This window comes from Gopherus evgoodei, chromosome 2 (assembly GCF_007399415.2).
Source record: "Gopherus evgoodei ecotype Sinaloan lineage chromosome 2, rGopEvg1_v1.p, whole genome shotgun sequence".
In the NCBI taxonomy this organism is placed as follows: Eukaryota; Metazoa; Chordata; order Testudines; family Testudinidae; genus Gopherus; species Gopherus evgoodei.
The window spans coordinates 180,304,871-180,324,192 of NC_044323.1; the positions used below are offsets into that span (position 1 = coordinate 180,304,871).

Sequence of the window (19,322 nt, forward strand, 5' to 3'; positions counted from 1 at the left end):
GGTCTAAATATTATGTGTGTCCTCACACAACATGGTTCAAACCAGAGTCATTTAACACCATTTCTCCCCACCAGTGTAGCACATGGTTGTCTTCCTGATTTAGTACACAGTTTGTAGCAGTTTGGACAGGACACCTTACCCTTGTGCTACAACATGTTTGGCCACTTGGACATTCCTCTTCATGCTGCTTATTTCCATTCTGGGCTTGCCTACACTTGAAACGCTGCAGGTGCGCTGCTATAATGTTTCAAGTGTATACAATACCTACGTTAATGGGTTCTCCCATAGGTGTAGGTAATCCATCTCCCCAAAGAGGATGTACCTAGGTCGACAGAAGAATTCTTCTGTCAATTTAGCAGTGTCTACACCTGAGGTTAATTTGTCTTAATTACATTGCTCAGGGATGTACATTTTTCACACCCTTGAGCAGCATAGCTAGGCCAGCCTAACTTTTTAGTACAGACCAGGCCTGTGTTCTTGTTCTATGGGCGCACTACCATTTCTGCTACCTGTGAACTGCCTAGATTTTCTTGTATAAATGCAAGCAGTACAATAGGTGTGGAGGTATGGTTGTGATAACAAAAAGCTGCAGTATGTGAATAAATGGAACTGTATTCCTTGCACCCTGATAACATGACTAAGCCTCTTTCGGGTTACAAAATCACAGCTAAAATTTTAATGCGGGCAGGGCCTCTTTTTTTTTCTGTTTTTGTAACTACCTTAATATTTTCTCTGACTCATGTAAACTGTTTCAGCTTGTTTGACCACGGCTTAAAAAAAACTGGCAATAAATGCTGCATCTTAAAAAAAGCCATCATTAGTAATATTAATGGCAGTTTATCAATGTAAGACTCAGTTAATTGCAATACTATTGAAACGATAAAACATCCTAATGAAGGCAGTTATATCTTGGATGTCACTTAGTTGTTTGTGACAAAGCACTAAATACACTTTTTATCCAAACATATGTATTACAATGGATTCCTATCTGAGTCCATGTCTCAGGCACAAGAACAGCAGGAGCTCCTGTACTTCTACAGTTCAGAGCCACTAGGTTCTAGTGACATCCCCCAGAGGCAGTGCTTCCCTTACAAGAGTATGGAACTTGATACATCCATTGCCTACTCATTGTGGTTAAATTTCCTCTAGCAAATGGGAGAGAATGACCTTTTCTGCAGAATCCATGTTTTTGTTTATATAGAAAAATGTTTTTAGCCTTTAAGGTTGAAAGAAAATCTTCTATATATGAACTGGCCGTAAACTAAAGCATTCTGTGCAGACATCAAGCCTGAAACAAGGGTGTGAACTGCCTATTACCCAAATGCTGGCCTCACCACAGTCTAAAAAAGCCAGGCTACATGCTGGGGAGTTTCTCTGAGATGGAGTGAGAGGGATTCTATTTCCTCACCTTCTCTCCCAACCACTCTGGAGCAGCAGAGTCACTCTGTTCTGCTGTTATAGGTTCAGACTGAAGCTGCCTCTGCGTCACTTATCATCCTGATGCATGCAACTAAGGATGATTAGTGGATGTACTCAATTGCACTGTGGCATATCACAGTCCCCTCCAGAGCTGTTGGTCTCCATGTCATATAGGAAGCATCTATGACATATGTGCTTTCCACGTTCTGCAGAATAGAAGCAGACTGATGCCTCTGCAAGAGCCACTCTCAATGTACAGAGGAGGCAGAATTAGTCCATAGTAGAAGTATGACTGCCACCATTCATCTCAATGGGGTGTTAATTGTAAAAATTCTTCGCCTGTCTGTATATCCCGGAATAAGAGTACTTTGTTGCTGCTTAGCTAAAGAAAGGATATGGAGTGGACCCTTATTTCAGAAAAGTGCCCTACATGTAGTTACTCAAGAATAGTTGTTCCTGAATAACACCATGTGCATACAAGCCCATAGTACTACCCCTCAAGCTACCATTCACTGGGACCTTTTGAGGGGCATCTGCCTCCCACTCTCCTCATACCTTTCCTTTACTTCGAGCATCAGCATCCAGTTTGAAAATCTTCTGGCTAGTGACCTACTGGTTTATTTGTAAAAGTTTACAAGGGTGAGAGAGCACCCATATACAATTATTAGCTTCTACTGTGATAACCGGTCAACAATGCTACATGAGATGGTGGTGTTGATTTTCTGGACACTTGTGCATTAGGAATAGATAAATATTTAGCAGATTAGAATATGATTCAGAGATGAGGTAAACAAAGGTGCATAACAGCAAGTTGCATGTGTGTGTGTAGAGAGAGTAAATATTACTACTTATTTTCATTTTATATATGCAATGTTACACTGTGTTTTGATGCATGCTCTGTACAGAATAATATATGCCTATGCTACAAAATTATACTTTGTTTGATATTATAAATCATTTGCTATTCAGGGAAGCCCTGAAATTCCCAGTGTATGCCTAGTTAAATAGAGCAACAAGTATAGTTAAATATTTAAATAATTCAAATTTTGTTAGTTTCGTTTCATGAATAACCAAATGGAAAATCATTTAAACTTGACTGATTTCATTTATCTGTGGTAGTAGCTCATCTGAAACGATACTGATAAATCCAGTCACAAAAATAACCATGAAGGAAGGTGTCTTCGTTCCTTGTCTGTTGCCAAATGTAAAGGAGGAGATGGGGGGCGGGGGAAGGGGAGAAGACAGTCCTAATAGAAAAACAAATCTGTTGCTCAGTGCTTCATTTGTTCCACTATAATAATTTGTATTTTAAAACAAGGGCAAAATGAAGGCTTATTTTACTGTGAATGAAAAGGAGTTGCTATAAATCAAAAAATACACCGCTTCCTCAATATAACGCCACCCAATATAACACAAATTTGGATATAACGTGGTAAAGCAGTGCTCCGGGGAGGCGGGGGTTGCGCACTCCGGTGGATCAAAGCATGTTCAATAGCTTTCACCTATAACACAGTAAGATTTTTTTGGCTCTCAAGGACAGCGTTCTATCAAGGTAGAGGTGTATTATTTAAATAGCTCAATTTCTTTATATTTTCTTTGCAGATTTTCATATATACCAGCATAGTGACTTTTGTAATACCTTACAAATCAACAAGCAAGCATAGTTTTCAGGGGCAATAAATCTCTCTGTCTAACCTAACCAGAGAGTCAAGATCTGGAAAATACCTATTCAATCATCGGGTCCATTTCCCTGGTAGTACAGGACTTACTGTAACTAACTGGTCATATTTTGACTGTCTAAACTGAAAGAGATAAAATCAATACATAGTATAAACAAAAGTGAATTACATCCTGTTAGTTTTAATATTCTACAGTATCCTTTATAACATAAGGTAGGCTAAAAAAAATTGTTACCTGATAAAGTCTTTTTAATTAAAAAACTAAAAATTTAGAGCTTGCAAACACAGAAAAGTCTCTGTACTTGTTTGCATAGAAAACCAATATAATCAAGTACGTCTGAATAATGAAATTTGTAGCTTAAGCCATTATTTTTAGGTTTAACTGGCCAAAAAAAATTAAAGCCATGTTCAAAAAATTAATATCTATGGTCCACCCCTCCAACCCAATTAGTTTGTCACAGTTTCAGAGTAACTGCACCTGTATTTCTCCTCTGTGGTCCACCAAAGGCACCCAATTTAGGCTTCCTGCTCCTAGCAGTCACCTCTCTTGGGCAGAGACCCACATCTCACTCCCTTCCAACTGGGGATTTTAAGGCTGAACAACTCCCTACCTTACTTATATGGTGATATCCCCAGCAGCCAGACTACCTAAAATGACCATTGGCTGTGCATTTTTTTTGTCTCTCCAATGGCTATAACCAGTGTGTTGCCCACAGTTATAAGTTACCATACAGCTCCTTCTAAACAAGCATATTTATTCTTAAGGTAAAAACATTGCAGAGAAAACACTTAACAATAAAAGTTGCTACACACATGCAAAAAATCTTACCAGAGGTCAACGATGTGCCCTGTAAGCTGCCTGGCCACGCAGCAGGCTGTCAAGGGCAGGTGGAGAGAGGCATCTCTCCCCAGACCCACCAGAGCTGTCAGGGAGAGGAGCCCCTTGCTCGACCTTGCCCAGCCCCACCAGAGCTGTTGCGGCCGGGGAGAAGCATCTCTCACCAGCCCTGAGTTGCTGCAGCAAGAGAGAGCTAGGGGGAGTCCTCTCTCCCCACCGCAGCCCTGGGGCAGCTTGCACCCCAAACCGCTCATCCCAGACCCCACCCCAGAGCTTACGCCCCAGCCCTGAGCCTCCTCCCATACTCTGAACCCCTTGGCCCCACCACCACCACATGAATTTTGTTATGTGCACCAATATGAAGGTGATATGTCAAACATCACCTCCATATTGGTGTACATAACAACATTCATTCCGCACATGGACATAAAATATTAGAGCAAACACTGGAGGTCATCCCTAATACCAGCATAAGGATCTGGTAGGTTAAACCCAGAACTGGGTTTTCTCCCATAGTTACAAGTTCACAACTGTCTTCTCTCCAGAACCACAACAAAGGCTGGGCAGATCAGTTGCTTCTTTATATAGCTTGGACCTTTTATCTTGGCCTTCTGTAACAAGTAATCAACAGACAATAACCATGTACTCAAGGTATAGCTTTAAATGGCTGGGTTTTTGCATAACCAGAGTTGGGGACTTTGTATTCACCACTCCCTGAAAATTCCCCCAAAAGCCAACTTAACACTTGTCCCCAAAGTCCATACTTTTCTGACACATTTGCAGTATAATCTTTAGAACTCCCAGTTCTTACATCTGTCACATTTTCCTCTATATAGGTTACATACAATCCTGGCCCACAATAAGACATAAAACTTAATGCAGTAGTACAGGATATTTCAGGAAATTGCTCCATCTGTCATACAATGTTTTCACCATCTTGTCATATGGATGTACTCTGTGTGGCCTGTATCACAGTTATATCTAAGCACATCACATACATTTAATTTATCCTTACAACACTCCAGTGAAGCAGGAAAATATTAGGAAAATATCTGTTTTACAGATTGAGAACTGAGGAACAGATAGATTAGCTGTGAAATCCACACCCCATTTAACTCAACAAAAATGTTTCCATTGACTTAAATGGAGCCAGGATTTCTTCCAAAGAGTGTCTCTGCTCTGCATCTGGGAGCAAGCCTCTCAGCTCAGGTCCACAGACTTGTGCTAGCAGGACTTGCTCTAGCATGCTAAAAATAGCTCTGTCGAGCCCCCTCCTACCGGCTCCAGCCTGAGCCACAACATCTACGTGGCTATTTAGCACACTAGCACAAGCCCTATTAGCACAAGTCTGTGGACCTGGGCTGGGAGACTGAGTCCTTGATGTACCCAGAGTGACTTGCTCAAGGTCACATAGGAAGCAGAACTGGAAACTGAACCTGGATTTTCTGAGTCCCCGTGTCTTAACCACACTATCATATTTTCTCAGTGAACAAAGTTGGGTGATACGTTGGTAAAAATAGCATTGCCCAGTTAACATCTGTGCTATTATCGTTGCTTATGCTAACAGAGCTAACTGATCGTAATGCAGCAGGGAGACGTTACTCAAAAGAAGCCTAGCTGAGTAGCTGAGAGAGGGGTCTTGCAGCTAAGAAGATAAAATGATAGCAGTGGGAAACATGGGGCTGGTCTTAAGCGTGTTAGCAACATAAGTCACAGAATCAAAATTCAGCTCTTGCTTCCCAAGATAACAGATGCAGGTTTCAGCAGGTTCAGTCCCTAGAAATGAAGAACACTCTGGAGGAACTGTCTCCAGCCATTCTCTGGTAGATGGACAGTTTAATGCTCAGGTTAAGACATGTGTTGTATGGGACTATCAAACAGACATGTTAATTCTGAATAATTTGTAGTGGAATGAAAAACTATTTCCATTTCCATTTGCATTTTAGAACATGTTGAAATGTTTTACTAGATTTGTTAAAATTGTAATGTCATTACCTTGATTTGATGATATAATGTATTTGTGTTGTAATAATAATTCATACAGAGATTCTGTGAATTTACCATTTCCTTTTCTGTTTTGTTTTAACATATCTCAGAGGCTGGTACTAGAGGAACTTCAGATACAGTTAAAGGTGTGAAACGGAAAAAGATTGTAACTGAAAACCATCTGAAAAAGATAACAAAATCGCCTTTGAGAAACCGCCCTCAGGCCAAGCATAAACAAAATGTAGAAGAATCTTCATCATCTAAAATTCTTCCTGATGCTTTGGAACACTTAGAAGCAAAGAATCAGTTACCTGTACAAAATAGAAAACAATGTGTGAAACAAAATGGGAAAACACTTAGTAGCAAGGTAACTGATGAAACAGTCACATCTGAAACATGGATGCAGACAAATCTTTCATTGTTACATAAGTCCTTGGATTTGAGTAAATGGACAGCAGAAGACTGTGATACAAGCCAATTAAACTTGCCAGCGAAGAAGCCTCTCTCTAATTCCTTGTCAAGTAAATCAAAGATTGACAATAATGAATGTATTACTTTTGTTGATTGTAGTACTTCATCCTCAGGTACAAGTACTGCATTTGATGTCTTATTAAAAGCTATGGAGCCTGAACTGAACATCTTAGCACAAGAGTGCCCTCCTTGTGGGATGCAAATAGAAAAAGTGAGACCAAATAAAACTACAAGCGCCTCTTCGAGTCTCACATCCAATACAATGAGTGTCCCAAATCATTTTGCTTTATCACAGCAAGAGTTAGTAGCTGGATCGCACTACTATCCTTGTTCTTCACGTGATGTGCAAGCGGTAACATCAGGGAAGAGTGAACAAACACAGACCAAGTCAATTTCTCATTCACAAGAACAATTTATTGCTAAAACTGGACAGCAAAATCAACAGATTGTTGTGTGTCCAGGTTTCACTAGATCACTGGTACATCAGCAGGGTAAAGAAAACCCCAAACTCCAACAGATATACAGTATAGCAGTAACCTCTTCTGTAGTACACCCCCCCTCTTCTACTGTGACTCAGGTTTTTCCTCAAAACCAGCTAGTAGCTAGTTCATCTTCGTCTTTGTCAATTAAGCCATCTCATTCAACACACTTTCCTGTAGCTCCCCTGTATAATTCAGCCCAAATAGCATCAGTTGTCAACCATGGTGTAGAACAAATATGTAATCTTCTGAAAGACCAGAAGCCTAAAAAACTAGGAAAATATGTTTGTGAGTATTGCAATAGGGCTTGTGCCAAGCCTAGTGTTCTCCAAAAGCATATCAGGTCCCATACAGGAGAGCGACCGTATCCTTGTGTGACATGTGGATTTTCATTTAAAACCAAAAGTAATCTATACAAGCACAAAAAATCTCATGCACATGCAATCAAACTTGGACTTGTCTTACAACCGGACTCTGGTGGTTTATTCCTATCTCATGAATCAGACAAAGCACTTAGTATTCATTCAGATGTGGAAGAAAGTTGTGAAAGTGAAGATGAAGGCACTGCTGATGAAAGACAAGACGATCAAGGATCCATAGAACTGGAACCTGCACAAATAGTGAAAATCATTTCAAATTCTGAAACGTTACGGAAAGGTAGCCCCATTCCTTTAAGCAATCCAAACTGTATAATAGGCGACTCTTCATTGCATGACACAGAACCACAAGTTAGGGCAGCTTTACCTAAAGTAGTAGTTCATCCTGTGAATGTTTCTCCTTTAAGGGCTGATAGTCCAGAAGTAGCAGACTCCACGCCTCAGCTTGCTGCAGCACAGAGACAAGGAGATTTTAAAGTTACAAATATAAAATCAAATGTAACACACATGGTCTCTTTAAAGGAGACAGATGTTAAGCACCACCAGAAAATAGAAATGGGTCCATTAGAAGAACAGCTTGGGTCTGCTGTAGGAACAGTGCATGCACAGCTACAAAGACAACAGGCAACTGATTGTTCCCAGGAACAAGGAAAATGTCTTTTGAGCCCTAGGAGCTTAGGAAGCACTGATTCTGGTTACTTTTCACGTTCTGAGAGTGCAGATCAAGCAATGAGTCCACCAACTCCTTTTGTCAGGGGATTGCCCACCTCTGAAAAAGACCCAAATAAAAATCTGTCCTCTGTGCCACGAATAAGTGCCACAGTGGCATCTGTTGTACAAACAGTTTGTGCTGAAAAACATTTACTTTTCTCTGGTCAAATGCGACCACCAATGGCAACGAAAACACTTGAGGAACGCATCTCAAAGTTAATATCAGATAATGAAGCTGTAGTGGATGACAAACAGTTAGATAGTGTGAAACCAAGAAGAACATCTCTTTCAAGAAGAGGCAGTATAGACTCACCAAAGTCATACATATTTAAAGACTCCTTCCAGTTTGATTTAAAACCGATGGGAAGAAGAACTAGTTCGAGCTCTGACATACCAAAGTCTCCTTTCACACCAACTGAGAAATCAAAGCAAGTTTTTCTTCTGTCTGTACCGTCCCTTGACTGTTTACCTATAACCAGAAGTAATTCTATGCCTACTACCAGCTATTCAGCTATACCTGCAAATTTAATACCGCCTCCTCATCCAATTCGAGGAAGTCAATCATTTGATGATAAAATTGGCTCTTTGTATGATGACGTCTTTCTTTCGGGACCTGTCACTCCACTGCACCAAGGGGGGCATACTCGCACTCTTGTTAGACAGACAGCAATAGAGGACTCTTCAACTAATGAAAGCCATGCTCTTGCACCAGCACGATCTGTAGAAGAAGGTTATCATGGATGTAATTTGCCTAATGAACTCTCATTGCCAAGGAGCAAGTCACTTGCACAAGTTTCAAATTTGGAAAAAGTAAAGAAATCACATCCAGGGCGAGGGACAATGTTTGAGTGTGAAACTTGCAGAAACAGATATAGAAAACTGGAGAATTTTGAAAACCACAAAAAGTTTTATTGTTCAGAGTTGCATGGACCAAAAACTAAGGCAGCTATCAGAGAGCCTGAACATAAGATAGTCCCTAGCACCACACAACCTCAAATTCTTCACTACAGAGTTGCCAGTTCAACTGGTGTCTGGGAGCAGACACCGCAGATAAGAAAAAGAAGGAAAATGAAAAGTGTTGGAGATGATGACGAGCCACAGCAAAATGATACTGGGATACCATCAAAGAGTACAGAAGGTCAAAGTAAGCCAGGAGATTTTCCCTGTTTATCTAAACCTAATGCAACAATCGTAGATTCACAACAGCATGGCAGCATTCCCCTTCAAAGGTCTCAAATTCAGCTTGTGGCACGAGGCACAGAACAAACCACTGAGCCAAAGGTCTCTCCACTTATGAAAAAGCAGACAAGTTCAGTTGCACAAGAAAAGGTAGAGTTGAAAAGACAAGGAACTGGCATTTCAGTAATACAGCACACTAATTCATTGAGCAGGCCCAGTTCATTTGAGAAATCAGAATCTTTTGAAAGAGTTTCACCAGTGTCTTTTCAAGAGGTTAATAAGACTGTGAAGCACCATTCTTTGAACACAGTGGTAATTCAAGAGGAAAGGCACTGTCATCTGAACACTTCCCAGCATCATCAATCAGTGTCAGCAGAAGCACCCAGAGTGGAACTTCAGGAAAGTCAAATAGTCTCTAATGAAAGAAATGCAGTAATGCAGCCATTAAAACTAGTTCGCCAACATAACATCCAGGTTCCCGAAATACTGGTCACAGAAGAACCAGACAGGGACCAGGAAAACCAATTCAGTGATCAGGAAAAAACAGAAAAGTTTAATTGGCCCCAGCGTAGCGAAACTCTGTCAAAATTGCCAACAGAAAAACTGCCACCGAAGAAGAAAAGGATCCGGTTGGCTGAAATTGAGCATTCTTCAGCTGAATCAAGCTTTGACTCCATGCTTTCTAGAAGTTTAAGTCGGGAGAGTAGTTTATCTCATGCCTCTAGTTTCTCAGCTTCATTTGATAAAGAAGACATTTCTAAAACTGAGAGTGCTTCCAAAATAGATCTTAATAAATCAGCAGAATTCCTTACAATTCCTGCTGGCTCAAATACACTTGGTGTGCCTGACCCTCCTTGCAGGGAAATGAGACGTGCTGCATCAGAACAAATTAACTGCACACAACCATCCATGGAGATTGTAGATTACAGAAGTAAATCTTTTGATTGTGGAAATATGTCTCCATCAAAACCTACCCCACTTGTAGAGAGATCCTCTCCAAAGTCGTCTTCTGTCTGTGGAGTTACTGGACATGTGCCTCTGTTAGAAAGGAGGAGGGGGCCACTTGTAAGACAAATATCTTTAAATATTGCTCCAGAAAACCATCTGCCTCAAGTTAAATCTTCATCTTCATTTCAAATAGCTCATGCAACGGACGTGTCTACAGTACCATTTCACAGGCTGCAGACCTCTAGTAGAACTTCAGTGGAGTTTCCTTCAAGTTCTCAGCGCTCACCGACTTACTCTAAACCATTACATGAATCTCAGTCAGTAACTCAGAACTGTAACCCTCTTAGCCTCCCCTCTGTTCAGCAACCTTTAGGTCCTGTTTTGCATAATCAGGGAAAGCAGCCCTCAACACAAGATTCGCAGACTTCTCTTAAAGTACTGGCCCCAGGAGAACAAGCAGACACAAACACCTTTTCTTGTCAGTCTGTTGAAAAGGAGTATTACTTTGCTCCCAAGTATCAGCTTCAAGTTAAAGCTGCACATGTAAGTAAGTCATATTCTTCTAAACCAATAACAGGTGCTTTCCCAACCCACACTCTTCCAGGTCAAATTGATGTGAACCAGAGTGGGACTTCATTATCCATACCTACTAAATTAGCTGACAGTATGTCTAATCCATATTCAGTGCCTCCCCAAAAACGTATGGTACCTGAAAACTCCAGTGGTCAAATACATCACATCCCAACTTTTATGGTGCCTGTTCGTGTTCATAGTAATGTTCCATCTTACGGATTTGCTACTGTTACACCTCTTCCCCAAATTTTAGTGACGCAGGATCAGGTAAATCAGTCTGTCTGTAAAACAAATGTTGTGACAATGCCAACTCTTGAAGGGAAAACTCCACTGCGAAAATTACACAGAGATCATCAGAGAGTTTTGCCAAATCTACAATCCTCATCTATATTTGATCATTCATTTTCTGAGACTGGAAGCAGAAATTCACCTTTGCCAAGTTCCTTGAATATTATTCAGAAATTACCAGTTAGTGGACTCTTCCCCCAACAAGAAGCTGCAGCATCAAGTAAACGCATGCTCTCACCAGCCAATAGTTTAGATATTGCCATGGAAAAACACCAAAAGCGTGTTAAAGATGAAAGTGGAGCAGCTTGCACAACAGATTCGAGATCAATGCAAACATTGAACATTCGAGCCAGTGACCCTAATAGGCAAAAGAAGCCAGTATTGGTGAGACAGATTTGCACCATAGAGCCTCTTGAAGGCCTCTTATTAGAGCCTGATGTTGTTCCACAACATGAAAAAAGCAGCAGACAGAGAAGTTCACCAGATGTGCTAGTGACTGACCACCATTCATCTGAAAGTGTTAAAACTGGAGTTTCTGAAACCATAAAGGAGTCACCAGAATTTGAAAATCTTACATCTTCTGCACCTCAAAGTTTTGAAGTTAAAAAGCCATCTGAACCGTCTGCAGTGAATAATCAGACTTCTCTTCTGAAGGCTTTAGGTAACAGTCAAGAAAGTTGGTCCCCACGGGTTAATAATGAGGGCACACAAATTAATACCCAAGGCCAAGCAAACCCTGGAACTACTCTATCTGTGACAAATGCAGGGGATACACAACGGTTGTCATTTCCAAGCCTAAAGACTTCAACAAATTTTACATGGTGTTATCTGTTAAAAAGAAAACCATTACATCTGCTACAAAATGACCAAAAAACTTCAGCATATTCTACTTGGACTATTAGTCTCAACAATCCCAATCCACTTGGCTTGTCAACAAAGGTTGCTCTTTCCCTCCTAAATTCAAAACAAAAAGTTGAAAAACCACTATACACTCAAGCAATAACAACTCATTCCAGATCCGATGTATTGGTTTACTCAAGCAAGTGGAGGAACAGCTTAACCAAGGTACTTAAAGTACATTTAATATATCTTAATTTTAAGGATAAAATTTGTGTTTATAGAGTACTTGCTTTAAAAAAGCATACTGCATTTATATTTTTAATAATGTATTGTGCCTTGATTTTTTCCCCTATCTAATTAATTATATGCATAATGTGCTTATGTGTTATAGTTGTGCTGGGATGCACTACTATAAAGATATTACACTATTTCAATGAAGAAACTTGTTCTTAGGGGTTTATCACTTTTCATTAAAAAAAATTTCTTTGTGGATTAAAATTAGACAGGTCTTTGAACAGAAATCCACTTGGCTAGTTTTAAATTGCAAGAAAAGTGTACCAAAAATAGCTTCCATTTAAATACTTTATCCCTGTCTATTTAAAAGCAGCTTTGTTTGTAAATGAAGAGTTTGCAGGTATTTGACCCTCTAAATTGACTATTATTGTCTGATGTAAAATAGTGCTCTCAGATTGAGCAGTTATCCATGGGTGTGCTACAAACACATTTGATATCATTGCTAGTTGAAACAAGGTGTGTGGGAAGCAATGTTCCCTCTGATTTTTTTTATCCATGTGCAGTATGAATTTTATTATATGCACCAAAATGGAGGTGATATGTGGCGGGGGTGGGGCCGAGAGGTTTGGAGTGTGGGAGGGGGCTCGGGGCTGGGGCAGGAGGTTGGCATGCGGGGGATTGGGGTGAGGGTTCTGGGGTGGGGCTGGAGATAAGGCATTTGGCTTGCAGGCTGCCCTAGGGTTGGGGCCAGAGGACTCTCCCCAGCCCTCTCCCTGCCGCAGCAGCAAGCTCCGGGGGAGGGTGGCCCCCTCTCTCCGCTGGCAACAGTGAGCTCCAGGGCTGGGGAAAAGGCCCACGACAGCCCTGCAAGCCCCAATTTGGTCCCCTCCACAGTCCTCACCCACCCCCTACCTCTTCCTCTCCAAGCCCCTGTGGTTGTGTGTCCCTTTATAGCCTGCTGCGCAGCTGTGTAATTTAGAAGGAACTTAGATAGGAGGGAGGGAGAGAGAGAGTACTATTCCCACCTCAATCCCCCAATTTGATAGTTTGGATGAAACAATTGCCAAGATAATGTCATTTAAAATGTGGTTACCGCTTTCTTAAAAATTTTCACTACCCGTTCTATATTATTGATTGATATTGTTCCAAAGAATCCATGAAATTTACAGAGTTAAAAACATGTTCAAAATAATATACGTAATCCACATATATATGAATAACACCATTGACATGGAATCAGCAGTAAAAGAGCATCAGTCTCCTTCAGTGGCTCATATGTCCTCAACAGAAAGCCCTCATACTATTCAGCGCATTTGACAGCCTCCAACTGAAGAGAGGCCGCTAACTGGAATAATAAGTTAAGAATGAAAATTCAGAATTGTTAAAAAAGCTTGCACAATATCTACCTGCACAATACCAAGTTAGAACTAATGTTACAGCATTTCATTTGTGTGAGCACCAAAATAAGGTAAAAAGATTGAGGTCTGAGAATGATATATGATTATACAATATGATGTCTTCAGCTAAAATATGTTTGGATCCTTCCTTTGAAATATATGCATTTTGAATGCTGCCAGGTATTATGGGCCCGTACAGGATTTCTGTTTCAATCCAGAGTATACAGTACAAATTACTTAATTTAATGGGACTTCAATACACTTTTCAAATCATTGTCTTGTATGTGCTTGAATATTTAGGCACAATTGAGTGAGTTAGAGGCAGTATAACTGGCTACAATGTAGATGTTTTATAAAATATTGCTGCAGTGCATAGTAATATCTCATGTCACATATTTTATATCTCTAAAGTTTATTCTCAAATTTCTTTGAGTGTCCTGAAAAAATTTTTTCTAAGAGTGTCTCATTGCAGTTGGTGCTTCCCATACATGATCAGAATCTTTATCAGAATATAATATTCTGTGCATGTTTTGAGTGAATTTGAGTAACTTTTCCTTCCGCACTAAAACATTAACAGAAACTAGACAACTGGAAATGAATGATGATCACCACATGCAATCCATTAATTACCCTGTTTTTGTTATTAAAAAAAACAATCCACAAAACACACAAAAGAATATGCAAGTTGGTTCGTGTGTTGGGCACCTCCTATGCACCCCTTATTGCCCAGGGGTGGCTCTGCAGTACCCTGCTAACAATATCTCACTCAAAGGGCTTCTTAAACAAATGGCAGCTGGGCTTTTCTTGTCCATTTACCACCTTTTCTCTAGGGTCCAGGTTTATTCACATGCAGAAAGTTCCAGAATCAAGCTGAAAGTCCCAAAACACAGTCCATCAGGTTTACCCTCTTGCTGGGTTACGCTCAGGCTTTTCCTGCCCCTCATCCCAGGTCTGTCTTCTGGAGCCTGCTTACTGCCAGCAGTCTCCAGTTCACTCCCAGTTAACTTCCTGCCTGGGGCTTTTCCTCCTTTGGCAGGTCACTCCCAGCCCTACTTGGCTGAAGCCTCAAGTTTCTGGCTCTGGCTACTAGACCCTCTGGTCTCAGGGTTTTTCCCCATATAAACCTTTCTCACTTCCTGCCATTTCCTAGGCTTCCCCCTTCACTACAGCCACTTGCTGCCCTTTACAGGGAATGACATGATCTAACCCTTTTTAGTAATCAGGGTTGACTAGCCCTAGGTCTTCCAGCCCTTAAGAGGCAAGGCACCCTGTTACATTACTGCTCTAGAAAGCCTGTAACCAAATGCACATCTTGGCTGGCATAGTCTATCTTGTCCTTGAGCAGTAAGGTAAGCCTCTGGAATGGCAATGCCAAGGACACCAGCATTAGAAGCAGCAATGTAATTGCCTGCCTACCTCAGAGAGATACATGGACAGCAAGCTATTGACAAATGTTCATTATCAGAGTATAAAATTACTTTTTTTCAAACTAAAACAAATTAAAATGTACCTTTTCATTGTGTGGGGGGTAACAGTCACCCTTTTGTCTGACAAAAGGATTTCAGTTGGTTTTTGCTTTAAGAATATTTCCACTCCATTCTTCCACCCCCCTGCCTCAAAAGTTAACAGGTGCGATCATTAAAAATTAACTACTCTTTAAGCTGCAAGGTAATAACATTTTTAATGCCTTGGTGTACTATAAAGATGTGGAAGAAAGGAGACTTGTTTTGCAATGGCCACGTATTTGTGTTTGTAAAACTAACAAATGGAGCAGTATGCTAATTTGCACTGAATTTGATGTTCTTAGTAACTGATGTAACTTTCTGCAAATAGATTAAGCAGACTCTGTACCCTAACAATTTTTCTATATTGATGCTATACCAATAATATATTATAAATTGGCAACAAGGGTCAGTATTTATCTAGTCTGCCTGAATTTGTTGTCCCAGGCACCGAAAGGTTAATTACTAAGAAAATGTAGAAATGTGCACATTGAGTTGTATCATCTTATAAAGAAAACTGTGCACTGTACAGTGCAGTTTGAGATTCTTCTTTGTTTTCCTTACCATTTTGCCTGATGCCAGTTTTGTGCAGTGTTTTTTTTCTTTTTTGGGTACAGCTGTAAGGCTTCAACATTGGCCCCAGAGATCAGTTTGTCTAGAATCATGCAAAGAATGTCTAGAACATACAGAATTATTATTTGGGGGATCAACAGTGATTATTTTGGGTTAGTCTTCAGTGTATGGGCAGCACAACATTCTTCATGCTGTGGCTATGTGAGGTTTTGAAGCTGGGTCAACTGGGCCTGAAATTGACATGGAGGAAACATACCCCCGTCTGAGGGAAAGAAGAGTTGCTGTTCAGTGGCAAAGACTACAGTTTAGCGGCTCCAAAGGGATCTGTCTAGTATTTCTGTGCTGAAGAGAAGGTTAAGATACAAAATATTCAGAGGTGGGGACAGATACTGTAAGGTTAGAAAAATAACTTCAGAATTGCAAGAGAGGCTGTAAGGATATTCTATTAAACCTCTAAAGGCAGGAAAGTATTAGGGTGAAATCCTGGCTCTGTTGAAGTCACTGGAAATTTTACCATCAGTTTCACTGGGGTGAAGACTTAACCCTTTGTGTTAACAACAAAAAAATGTGCATTTCAATACAGACTGCTGTTTCTGTATCCATATTGCCACTGAATTGTATTATGTATTGCAAAGTCAGTGTTTCTCTTTTTTTTTTTTTTTTGGTTTTACTCATATCTGTTTCAAGATGTCTCCCTCATATAGTAGATGAGATGTATTTAAATGTTACTACATTAAAACAAAAAACTTAAAGGGACACTGTCGTGACAGGCATTAAATTGGCCTTTTTTCTAGTTGTGTACATTTAGCTATTTTCTTTGGGAAAGCGAAGTTTTGTATGGGCTTTTCACTATACTTTAGTTTTTGTATTTTTTAAAAGGACAGTCGTGAGCAGCCTCTGCAAAAACAAGCCAGTGTGCATGTACAATGGAGAAAAGAAAATTCTGTTGGAAAATAATTTCAGTTTAGCGTATAAATAGTGAGTAACAAGATTCTGAATAATATTTTGACAAGTGTCCTTTTAAACAGAGGCTGCTGTCATATGTGCCCACTTACATTTACACTTATTCTGCTAACAAAGAAGCAAAATTATTAATTTTTCTTCAAGTTTATATTCTGATTTTTTTTCAAAGTATATTATTACGGTGAAGCTGGAAAGAAATTCATCTCCATTTCTCCAGCTTCTGACTGGCATCAAATTAAGTATAACTCCTTATACTTAAAGGAGTTATAAAAGAAGAAAGTGCTGCAAGAAATCATCAAGTGAAGATTAATGTATCCCTCAGATTGTGCAAAGGTTAGGATTAAAAAATAGAAATTAAGAATTGAAAAGAGCTAGCGTGTGCTGTACCAATGCAGGATTTTTTCATACAGTATATTCTCAGTCGTTTCCTCCAGTCCAGTTCATATTTAAATGACTCAAGCAGTGGGGTTTGAACTGTTTTTCTGGACGCTCAGAATGCTATTACAATATTGTCACCTTTCTGTGCTAATCCCAATCCTAAAAAAAGACATTTCTATTGACATTAGATGTCAGGAGAAGAATGAAGATATGTTGAAGTAAATGCAGGCAATAAGGAAATCCAGGACCCTTTTCTGTTCTTTACCATTGACTGGACCAGAGGAAGTAGTGTGGGCATAGACCATTGATTCAAAGTACACCTCAAAGATGTGTGTAACGGAGGAGGGTCTACTGCTTCTAAAATAAATAAATACAATAGGTTCAAATAAATTAAAGGCCCAGTGAGCTAATGCCGTTTCTTGGACAGGAGAGGTAGCTACTTGGTCCAAACTCCATTTTCTTTCTTAGGGCTTGTCTACATCAGAAAGTTGCAGCGCTGGTGAGGGAGTTACAGCGCTGCAACTTTGAAGGTGTACACATCTGCAGGGCACCACCAGCGCTGCAACTCCCTGTTTGCAGCGCTGGCCGTACTCCCGTTTTGTCTCGGGTGTAGAGGATCCAGCGCTGCCAGCGCTGGTAATCCAATGTAGACACTTACCAGCGCTTTTCTTGACCTCCGTGGAAGGAGGAAGCCTCTGGTAATCAAGCTGGTCTCCTTTCCCGGTTTGCTCTCTCGTTCCCGGAACCCCGAGCAAGCAGGTCTCCTTCCCTGCGGTTTGCTGGGTGGCTCCGGGAAAGCGAGAGCAAACCGCGGCGAAGCTGGTCTCCTTTCCCGGTTTGCTCTCTCGTTCCCGGAACCCCGAGCAAGCAGGTCTCCTTCCCTGCGGTTTGCTGGGTGGCTCCGGGAACGCGAGAGCAAACCGCGGCGAAGCTGGTCTCCTTTCCCGGTTTGCTCTCTCGTTCCCGGAACCCCGAGCAAGCAGGTCTCCTTCCCTGCGGTTTGCTGGGTGGCTCCGGGAACGCGAGAGCAAACCGCGGCGAAGCTGGTCTCCTTTCCCGGTTTGCTCTCGCGTTCCCGGAACCCCCCTTGAAGCCGCCCAACAGCGCTGCAGTGTGGCCACATCTAACACCACTTGCAGCGCTGGTTGCTGTAAGTGTGGCCACTCTGCAGCGCTGGCCCTATACAGCTGTACTAATACAGCTGTAACAACCAGCGCTGCAAAATTTTAGATGTAGACATGGCCTTAGACATTACAAGCTCAATCACCTAATACTATCTGTGGTTTCTCAGTAGTTCTCTCTTAAGCCTAGTTACTACAGATGTCCCCCGGGTTACACACATCCACACTTTCAGAAAAATTTCCATAAGTTAAAAATAGGAGTCGGGGGTTTTTAGGTGTGTGTGTAATGGTTGGGTATATGTTTCCGACTTACGCAAAATTCAAGTTATGCAAGGCGTTCTGGAACTGAACGCTTGCGTAAGTTGGGGAGCATCTGTACCTAATTTTGTGTACTACTCTCTTAAAGTTTGATTCCCGCTCTGAGGTGATTCTTGGTACATTCCACTGTGAGGATTTTTTGCCATCAATAGGCTGAAGAATGGAAAATACCTACTGATTGGATCATTTCCTTTCTTGGATTATGTGTGACAACAATCCAACTCACCATTGGAAAGAACTTAAATCGGAGCAGTCTTATATTAAACTAGCAAACTATCTCAAAATATTAAACATTTTCCCTAAATGGCTCTGTGCCAGTGGGGGAAAAATGATTATTATAACATGAAAATTATAGCTCTGGAAAACTTTGGTTCTCGGTGTAGTGTTCCATGGGACAGTTGTACATGACATCAGTAGTTGTTAAATAATGGTCTTTGTGCTGCATTAATCACTGTCGCTCCAGTTTTATATCACTAATGGAGATTGGTGGATTTAATGTGGCACAAAACTGGAATAATTCAGAGGTGAATCAGGCCTTTGCCTCCAGTCATAAGAGCAGTAGGAAAGCCACTGAGAGGATTGTCAGGCATTAGTAATTGAAGAAAGGAAACTTTTACTGTCCAGTATAATTTTTCTTATCAGTTGACCACTAGCTGTGGTCCTTTTGTTTAGGAGTGAGGCACAATAATGCGTTGTTCTGCCTTTGCCTGCACTGTACCTCTCGTACACATAGAGATGACCTGAGTCTTCATGAGGGTCAATCTGGTACTTTTCACAAACATTATTTACGAAAAATAAATAAAAATGCAGATTTTCCTGATTACCCCATGATTCTGAAATTTCCTGACAGAAATTCAAATAACATTTCTATTCGTGCATTTCTGTAATAGCAGAAGTTTTGCTTCAGCTCACTGGGATTATCTGCTATGTTATGAACACTAAAACCAGTGCTAAATTAGCATAAAACCAGTTAATTTAAATATGTGACTGTGGGAAGTGGGATGGTAGTTTTGAACATGGATTTGAATATCCTGTCTTATAACCATTA

At 40.7% G+C, this 19,322-nt stretch overlaps 1 protein-coding gene across 11 annotated transcripts in view; it reads left to right on the forward strand.

Annotated features, from left to right (window-relative positions):
* The window catches only part of HIVEP1 (HIVEP zinc finger 1), a 203,377-nt gene that overhangs the window by 136,264 nt on the left and 47,791 nt on the right, over positions 1 to 19,322 (forward strand). For all 11 annotated transcript variants that reach the window (XM_030552408.1, XM_030552406.1, XM_030552409.1 and 8 more), the window contains one exon: positions 6,033 to 12,013. In XM_030552408.1, the coding sequence (XP_030408268.1) occupies positions 6,033 to 12,013 (5,981 nt within the window). The remainder of the gene's footprint in view (positions 1 to 6,032; positions 12,014 to 19,322) is intronic.